We start from the raw sequence: 9,905 nt of genomic DNA, 5'->3' as shown, positions 1-9,905 counted from the left end.
AGGACAAGGAGATCGCGCAGTAATTATTGTGACAGGCAAAACAGACTCAGCATAGAGAGACAGTAAGATTTATTGCCTATTACTAACGAGCTAGAGAAGTGAGAAACAAAGGAAGGAAACTAAAAGCACCTTCCCCCCCCATCCACCCTCTTCCACCTCCTCCCCCCGAGCGGTGCAGGGGAACGGGGGAATGGGGGTTATGGCCGATCTATGGCGCTTCTCCTCTGCTGCTCCTTCTCGGCCACTCTCGTCCCCTGTGCTGTGGGGTCCCTCCCACGGGATGCAGTCCTTGACGAACTGATTCCCACAGGCAGCAGCTCTTCCAGAACTGCTCCAGATATGGGTCCGTACCACGGGGTCCATCCCTTGGGAGCAAACTGCTCCAACCTGGGTCCCCCACAGGCAGCAGCTCCTGCCAGGTCACCTGCTCCTGCGTGGGCTCCTCGCCACGGCCTAAAGGTCTGGCCCAGGGTCTGCTCCGGCAGGGGTCTTCCACAGGCCGCAGTCTCTGTCGGTGCAGGTCCACCTGCTCCACTGTGGTCTCCTCCACGGGCTGCAGTGTGGAACCCTGCTCCACTGTGGTACTCCATGGGCTGCAGGGGGACAGCCTGCTTCACCATGGGCCTCTCCACAGGCCGCAGGGGACTTCTGCTCTGGCCCCTGGAGCACCTCTCCCCCTCCTTCTTCACTGACCTTGGTGCCTGCAAGGCTGTTCCTCACTCCTCTCACTCTCCCAGCTGCTGTGTGGAGCAGTGTTTTTTCCCCGTCTTAATTATGCTGTCACAGAGGCGCAAAACAACATCACTTATTGGCTCAGCTCTGGTCAGCAGTGGGGCCCTTACCAAACATGGGGCAGATTCTAGATCCTTCTCTCAGAACCCACCTCTATGGCCCCCTGCTACCAAAACCTTGCCACGTAAACCCACTACAAGGATTTAGGTATCTAGGTATTTTATCTGTAAATTTCTTGTCACCCACACATTTCAGGAGCTAGTGCTTTCCTTCTTGGTTTCAGACTTTTCTCCAAAGAAAAATCTTTATCTAAATTTTCAAAATGTGTTGCAGAAAGATTCACTTCAGCAAGAGATTACATTTTGATTCAGATCCTGGAATATTTAGTAAGCCTTTCATATCCTTCTGGCAACCTCTGTGGCCTTGCACCTCCCATTCCGAATTGAGAGATCTCAAGCATCATAATCTTCATTTTCAGGCCCAATGCTTAGCTCCATCCAGAGACCCTTTGGCAGAGTGCACCTTCAGAACGCCAGAGGTTGACAGAGCCATCAGCAAAAAGCAGCTGGATATCAGATGCTGAGAAACCGACATGAATAGAACTGGGCTTGAGATCTAACTTTTCATGTGGCATTTCAGCACTACGAAGCACTTCGTGTGAAACTTTTCTTTTGTAGGCTTTATATCTTATGTTAAAAAAAAACAGGCCAGACACCATAAGATTTTCCTTTTGAAACAGCGTTTCTCTCCCTTCATCTTTACCTGGTGTAGTTTCATGGTTATTTTTCTTCCTGCAACACCACGCTCATTTTCAACATTATTTCAATATCAGGTTTGGGAATTGCAGTTTATCCTTTCACAAAATCACAGAATTATCAAGGTTGGAAGAGACCTCCATGATCACCGAGTCCAACCTCTGACCTAACACTAACAAGTCCTCCACTAAACCATATCCCTAAGCTCTACATCTAAACGTCTTTTAAAGACCTCCAGGGATGGTGACTCAACCACTTCCCTGGGCAGCCTATTCCAGTGACTAACAACCCGTTCAGTAAAGAAGTTCTTCCTAATATCCAACCTAAACCTCCCCTGGCGCAACTTTAGCCCATTCCCTCTCGTCCTGTCACCAGGCACGTGGAGAACAGACCAACCCCCACCTTGCTACAGCCTCCTTTAAGGTACCTGTGGAGTGTGATAAGGTCGCCCCGAGCCTCCTCTTCTCCAGGCTGAACAGTCCCAGCTCCCTCAGCCGCTCCTCGTAAGACTTGTTCTCCAGACCCCTCAAACAGCCTCGTTGCCCTTCTCTGGACTCTCTCGAGCACCTCCATGTCCTTCTTGTAGCAAGGGGCCTAAAACTGAACGCAGTACTCGAGGTGCAGCCTCACCAGAGCCAAGTACAGGGGGACAATCGCTTTCCTAGACCTGCTGGCCACAGATCCGACCCAGTGGGAGCAGAGGACCTGTCTCTCCTTGCCTCACACTGCAAGCCCTCCTGTTCCAATGATTGTCTATGGGTTACTTTTTCAGAACTTAATGTGTAAAGGCACACGAGCTACATCACCCACATTTCTTTCTGCAGGTGGCCCTGGGGGCTCCTGTGAGCCCTGCAAAGAGAGCCTGGGGAACTCTGCCCAGCCACGGTCCTCTGCACTTGGGTGACACCAGGGCCTGGGCTGCCCAGCGCAGCTGGGAGTCACTGCACCACAGTAGGGACCACGGGCGGGGCACCTGTGACATCAGGACGCAGGTGACATCAGAGGACGTGTCACCACGGGACTGCTTTTAAGGCAGCCGCGGGCAGCGCTGCTTCATTCTGGCCTGAGCCATCGGTGAGTACAGTACCAGGGAGAAGACTGGGCTGGGCCAGGGCTGGGGCACAAATGCTGGCCCCCCCGAAGGCTTGCTAAGCCTGCAGCCAGGGCTAAGCCACTCAGGGCAGGGCTCGCGGCTGTCACCATCAGCACTGCCCACAGTCCCTGCTGCCTCCCAGCTCCCTCACCCCTCTCCTACCTGACCCCCCTGCGGCTCCTGCCGCAGCTCCCACCCAGCCCCACTGACCCACTTCTCTCTCATCTCTTTCAGACCATGGCTTCGGCACTTTTATTCGTCCTGTCGTCCCTGGGTTTTGGCCCGCGGAAAGTCAGCGATGAATTTGATTCAGATACAAATGAGCGCATGTGGGAGTACGCGATGATGCTGCAGGAGCGCACGATGCACTTCGTGTTGGAAGCTGAGAAGAGGGAACAGGAGTACCACAGGCACAGTGGCATGCAAGCTGCGCTATCTGTGTTGTTGCGCTGGCAGTTCTGGCTCTGCATTGGTATTCTTGTCCTGTTCTTCTGGCGCCTGTGGCACCTTTTGGCACCGCTTCGAAGGATCCCAGAGCGTGACAGCAGCAGTGAGGAGGAGAGCTCCAGCAGTGAGGAGGAGAGCTCCAGCAGTGACGAGGAGAGCTCCAGCAGTGACGAGGAGAGCTCCAGCAGTGGCGAGGAGAGCTCGAGCGGTGAGGAAGAGGAGGAGGAGGAGGAAGAGGAAGAACGACCACAACCAAACCCCAACGATGCAAACAATCTGGCTGATTATGTAGGTCAGCGCATCTACTGGCCACTTCCGAATCCAACCATCAGATGCCAAGAGGTGGTGGAGGTGGTGGAAGACCTCCTCAATATTTACAACTCGAGCTTTCAAAATACCTTCTTTCCGGAGCTACAGTCAGCCATCGGAGTGGGCAGTGCCTTTGAAGGTTGGAGTCCCCGTGAAGATGACCCCGTCTACCGCCTGCTTGTGCCCATGACGGCCCCCTGTGGGCACTCCTTCCACCTGGAGCTGGGCAATGAAGGCGATATGCTGGCGAGGAACTCCTCTATCCGTGTGGAGCTGGAGTGCGTGTGCGGGAAGGAGCAGGACTTCGTGGACATGCTGTGCTTCCTCCACCACTCCGAGGATGAGCTGAAAAAGCAAGATCCAAGCCTCCTAGACACCCTCTGCACCAAATCCTACCTAGATGCGGAGAAGACTGCAAGGTGGTTCCAGAACTTCGTGGAAACAGCCTGGGTGATTATGCCTCAGTCGCAGGTTTACAATGTAAAAATGCTACCTTCCACCCGCTCCTGCAAGTTCCAGATGACAAATGCTGCCAGGAGAAACCTCACAATTGAGATAATATTTGGGGTTCAGCAAGGCGATTCAGACATCTTCCTGAGCAGCCAGAGGACAGAGGCCATCTTTACCCTCAGCACAACATGGCCACAGACATGTGCTGTTGCAGAGAGGAAGTTCTTCCAGCACATAACCATTGAAGTCTGGTTCCACAGCTTACACCTCAAGTGCATGCAGATCTGCGCCCGTATGCTGGTGGGCACAAGCATTTCCACTTATGTCATCAAGACTGTTGTCATGCACCTCCTGACCACCGTCCACTTGGAAATGTGGCACAGGGACGATTTTCTGCTGCGGCTGGATGATATCATTCGGTACCTGCACTGCTGTCTGGAAGAGAAACGCCTCAACCACTTCTTCTTTGGCAACGAGATGGTGCCCGATGTGATTGTCCTGCCACCAGCCTTCCAGTTCTCCAGCCCAGTCAACCTTTTCGAGCACCTGGAGCAAGACACACGTGCCTACACCCGCATGCTGGAAGAGTTCCAGGAGCTGCGCAATCGGTTCACAAGACTGATAATTTATGGACACTGAAATAGGCCTTCGTGCACAGACAAGGCACTCTGCTGACAGCTGGTGATCAATCAACTCTTACCGCTCAGTGGGGAGCCAGACCTCATGCAGCTCAAGAGGCTGCTTCATGGACATTTGACGCAGAGACTCCTGATACCAACTGGGCAGGGACTGCCCGTCCTCTTGGAGAGTCCACTCCATTGGGAGCTTTGGCCTTTGCAATAAATGCATTGCTTGAACAAATGCTTTGTGAGTGTCCTCCTTAAGCAGGGTCACCTCAAGTCAGTTGCCCAGTGCCATGTCAGGATGGCTTTAGAATACTGCCAAGGTGGGAGACTCCACAATCTCTCTGGGCAAACTGTACACCGTGCTTTACGTTTTGGTTAGTCCTAAAGTGGTCAGGCAGTTGGACTAGGTGATCCTTTAAAGGTTCTTTCCAACTGAACAATTCTATTCTAAAAGCTGATGCTTTGCCCCTGCTTTCCCATCACACTGGTGCTGTTAACACTGACCATTAACTGTGCTCTCACTTCCTATGACTAGAGATTGCATTTGCTTTTTTAATGTTATTGTTTTATCTTTAGCTACACAAATCATTTGGTTTTGATACAACTGTAAAAATGTAATAATATGGGATTGTTTTGGCATTCATGTACACAGGTTGCAGTCTCCCAAAGCACATTTGAGACATAATATATCATTTTAACTTAGGACATTGTCATCCAACCCAAATGAATTGGGCTTTAACAAATTTTATAATCTGAATGGACACTTAGCTTTAATTGAAGCCTTGGTATGTAAGTTTACCATGAGCTGTTAAAATCAAATTAAGAATAAAACATTGAATAAGTATTCTGGAGGTATTGTTAAAAGAAACTAGTACCTCTTGTAAGCAAGGGTGACAGGAAGATCAAAAATTTTGTAATCATATAAATGCAGATGGAAACTTGCATGCTTGCTCACTCATTTTTATTGTTTGGTAATAATAACAAGGCAACATGTCATCCCCTTTCGTTACTTGGATTTTGGTGCTTGCTACTTACTATATCGTAACTCTGATAAGTAACAAGCAGATTTGTTTGTCCAATATTGGTCAGCAGAAATAAAGATTTGATTACATAGCCAGGGTGAGTTCTTGTGCCTAGACAAGTGAGCAAGGCTGGGATGTCTCTAGACCAGGTGTCCTCTGACAATGCAAAGCACACCCGGGGCACCTAAGGTGATGTGTTCTATTAATGAGGAAGGATGAGTACTCCAGCCCCAGAAGGTTGCAGCTGTGCCTATGCCTGGCCGTGACTTTGCTAATCCTGCACCAACATCCTGCATTGGGCTCATGTCCCAGCCTCAGTCTGTCCCCAGGGAGATTCCTGACACCCAGGGCAGGGGCTGCCCCACTGCCCTGCTCCTGCTGGGGAGCTGGGATGTGTCCCGGCCGTGAGGCCCTGACCCACCACCCTTTGGAGCCCCCAGCCCTTGTTGCACCCTGACAACTTCAGCGTTAAATTCCAGCCAGCCTTAAACTGCAAATTAGTTTTAACAACCTGACGTGGTTTGGTTGAGGTCAAACCTAAGCTGAAGCTCAGTGGTTTTGATTATATTCCACACCAAAACAAAAGTAAACAGAAACAAACCTGTATCATTATCAGCACTTTTCTGCTGTTTGAAAACAACTACGTTTTATTTGAAGAAAAAAAGCTCAGGGAAAGCCTTATAACCAGCTTTTTTTTTATAATTCAGCTGAGTTCACATAAATGAGAGCTAAACTGAAGTAAAAGTTTCCACAGTCTTCTTTTTTTTTTTACAGTCCCAGTTTAATTCAAACAAGAGTAACTGTATGCAGACCTGCCCTGAGCAACCTCTATCACATCAAGAAATTAAAATGATTTATAATTACTGGAGGCCTATCATTTACAATTATGTTCACTTCAGACTTCCTTTACTTTGACAACAAATGTAAAATGACCTTTGAGAATCTGGGAATTTATCCCACCATATCTTGTGCAGTTATGTCACATTTTCAACAGAAATCAGTTAGAAAAGAGCTGTCCTACAATGTCCCAAGTTTTCTTCCAGAAAAAGCCAGCAGAACCAATTAAAACAAACAAAAAAACACCTTGGCAACTCTTTCGTTTATAAATTACATCTTTGCCAAGTGCTTCCCTGCTGCATAAAGCAGATTGTCGCTTCTCACTTCAGTTCCTTGTGTTTTGTCCCATAGCTTGAAAAACATTTTTGCAATTCGTTCCAAGATGAGATTTTATCCCTTTAGACAGACAGACTGCCAGATCAAAAGCAGATGTTGAACAAAATCTGAGAGTTTCAGCCACTAAGAGAAACCTCAAGTGCTCTTAAACTCTGCAACACCATAGTGGCAGCTGACAGTGCTGCCATTTTGCCTGACTTGCTCAGTACATAAAATTAGGGATAGGAGGGAGAATCACAGAATCACAGAACTGTAGGGGTTGGAAGGGACCTTGAAAGATCATTGGGTCCAACTCCCCTGCAAAGCAGGTTCCTCAGAGCAGGCTGCCCAGGTAGGCATCCAGACGGGCCTTGAATATCTCCAGAGAAGGAGACTCCACAACCTCTCTAGGCAGCCTGTCCCAGTGCTCCGTCACTCTCACCGTGAAGAAGTTCTTTCACATGTTGGTGTGGAACTTCCTGTGGTCTATCTTGTGGGCATTGCCCCTTGTCCTATCCCCACAAAGCACTGAGAAGAGGTTAGCTACATCCTTCTGTCTCCCACCCCTCAGATATTTGTACACATTGATAAGATCCCCCCTCAGTCTCCTCTTCTCCAGGCTGAACAGACCCAGGTCTCTCAGCCTGTCCTCATAGGAAAGATGCTCCAGGCCTCGTATCATCTTTGTGACCCTCTGCAGGACTCTTTCCAGGAGATCCCTGTCTCTTTTGTACCGGGGAGCCCAGAACTGGACACAGTACTCCAGGTGAGGCCTGACCAGGGCAGAGTAGAGAGGGAGGATCACCTCCCTTGACCTGCTGGCCACGCTCCTTTTAATGCACGCCAGGATCCCATTAGCCCTCTTGGCCACCAGGGCACACTGCTGGCTCATGGTCAACCTGCCATCCACCAGGACCCCCAGGTCCTTCTCCGCAGAGCTCCTCTCCAGCAGGTCGTCCCCCAGCCTGTACTGATACTTCTGGTTGTTCCTTCCCAGGTGCAGGACTCTACACTTGCTCTTATTAAACCTCATCTGGTTTCTTCCTGCCCATCTCTCCAGCCGGTTCAGGTCTCGCTGAATGGCAGCACAGCCTTCTGGCCTGTCAGCCACTCCTCCCAGCTTTGTGTCATCAGCATACTTGCTGAGGGCAGACACTATTCCCTCATCAAGGTCGTCGATGAAGATGTTGAACAAGACCAGACCCAACACCGACCCCTGGGGAACACCGCTAGTCACAGGCCTCCAGCCAGACTCTGCTCCACCGATCACCACCCTCTGAGCTCGGCCAGTCAGCCAGTTCTCAACCCACCTCGCTGTCCACTCATCTATCCCACACTTTCTCAGCTTTGCTAGCAGGATGTCATGGGAGACAGTATCGAAAGCCTTGCTAAAGTCAAGGTAGATGACATCCACCGCTCTCCCCCCAACTACCCAGCTGGTGATGACATCATAGAAGGCAACGAGGTTGGTCGAGCACAACTTCCCCTTGGTGAATCCATGCTGACTACTCCTCATATCATTCTTCTCTTCCAATTGCTTGAAGAACATCCAGAACAAGCTGCTCCAACACCTTTCCAGGGACAGAGGTGAGACTGACTGGCCTGTAGTTTCCCAGATCCTCCTTCCTGCCCTTCTTGAAGACCGGAGCGGCTCGGTGACCATGTCTGCCACCCCCTTGCTTCCCCAGCCTGTCTTTCCTAAAGAGGACATAGCCCTCCATGACAGCGTTCCAGTCATGCAAGCTGTCCCACCACGTCTCAGTGATCACAACAAGATCGTGGCCCTGTGACCAAACACAGATCTCGAGCTCATCCTGTTTATTTCCCATTCTCTGCGCATTGGTGTACAGGCACTTTAGGGAAGCAGCAGGTGCAGTTACCCCAGGGGGATGCAAGAAGAAGATACCAGACGGGGCATCGGGAATGCTACCTTCTCTTAGGAGCTCTCAGACAATCCTATGGGAGAGCTCAGAGGTTTTTCCGTCTTCAACAGTGACAGTAGTGACGACTTCCCCCAGCCCTTCTTTGTCACTTTTAGCTCCCCTCCCTTCCCCAATCAAACCTAGTTTAATGCCCTGGTAATCAGCCCAGAGAGCTTGCTCCCGAACACAGTTGCGCCCCACTTGCTCAGTTGGTGTCTGCCCGCAGCCCACATACCCGGCCTCTCAAAGGACGGCCCAAGATCAAAATATCCAAATCCCTGATCCAGACACCACCCCCTCAGCCATTTACCTGTCCCATTCTACTCCTTCTATCTGCATCCCAGTCTCCCAGCGGGAGGACAGAGAACACTACCTGCACCCCAATCCCTTCAACAACCTCCCCAGGGATGCAAAATCCATTTTAATATTCCTCATTTTTCTAATAGCAGCTTCCCGGGATCCAACCTGAATGACTACAAGAGGATAGTAGTCCTCCGGTTTAATGAGCTGTGGCAGAGCCTTCCTAATGTCTGACACGTGCCCCATGAAGACAGCACAGCTCTCTGGCTAGGTTATCTGGGCGGCAGATGGGAGCCTCAGTGCCCCTCAGCAAGGAGTCCCTGACCACCAGGACTCTCCGCTCTTTTTTTGTGGCACAGGTTACAATGCGGTGCTCCATCCGGCCCTGATCCTTGTGTTTTGTACTTCCCCCAATCTTGACTCTCTTCTCGGGGTTGCTTCCCGGGTTCAGCCTACTGTCCAGACCCTCAGCCTCTTCCGCAGCCTCCCTGAGAGCCTCAAATCTTTTTCCCAGAGACACCGTGGGGGTAGGTGGTGCCGTGGGTGCCGGGGGCAGGCGTCTCCTTCTGCTCCGAGCTGAGACAAGGCTCCAGCCCCTTTTCTCTTGTGGACGTTCTAGCCCTCTGTTCTGCATGTGTTCAACGGGGGCAGCCTCTACCCCTTGTCGCGACATAGGAGAGGGCTGCCAAGCAACAGCAGGGGCACAGTGACACCTCCTATCTGTCACCCTCAGAGACTCCCTCAGGCTGCCAATTTCTCGCTGCAGCCCAGCCACCTGCTCGAGGAGATCCTGAAGCAGGGCACACCTGCACCCCTGACAGAGCTCTCTTCCCTCAGGACCCAGGTGGGCCTCCAGATTCCAGAGCTCCCTGCGGTCATCTGTCTGGACAGCCACTTCCCCCCTCAGGGGGTCCACCTGGGTGACCACACGAGCCCAGAGAGCAGCATCTCCTCCGTTTGGGTTGCCGCCTCGGACCAACCGCTGCGACGGGTGCCCACCATTGTGAGGTCTAAGTTCTCCTCCCTGCCCTGGCTGCCTGCTTGCGCTAACTGCCTGCGCTGCCTGCCTGCGCTGCCTGCCTGCGCTGCCTGCCTGC

The 9,905-nt window shown here is 51.3% G+C and overlaps 1 protein-coding gene across 1 annotated transcript; it reads left to right on the top strand.

Moving 5' to 3' along the window:
* The first annotated feature begins 2,817 nt into the window (after positions 1 to 2,817).
* Positions 2,818 to 4,425, top strand: LOC118160059 (inositol 1,4,5-trisphosphate receptor-interacting protein-like 1). Its single transcript, XM_035314592.1, has one exon. The coding sequence runs from the start codon at positions 2,818 to 2,820 to the stop codon at positions 4,423 to 4,425; it is 1,608 nt and encodes a 535-aa protein (XP_035170483.1).
* The last annotated feature ends 5,480 nt before the right edge of the window (positions 4,426 to 9,905 follow it).

This window comes from Oxyura jamaicensis, unplaced genomic scaffold (assembly GCF_011077185.1).
Source record: "Oxyura jamaicensis isolate SHBP4307 breed ruddy duck unplaced genomic scaffold, BPBGC_Ojam_1.0 oxyUn_random_OJ76375, whole genome shotgun sequence".
In the NCBI taxonomy this organism is placed as follows: Eukaryota; Metazoa; Chordata; class Aves; order Anseriformes; family Anatidae; genus Oxyura; species Oxyura jamaicensis.
Note: the sequence above shows the minus strand (reverse complement) of the source record. Positions and strands in the feature narration are given on the sequence as shown.

Excerpts from the sequence above, each read along its gene's own strand:
- LOC118160059 (XM_035314592.1), top strand. The coding sequence starts at position 2,818 with ATGGCTTCGGCACTTTTATTCGTCCTGTCGTCCCTGGGTTTTGGCCCG.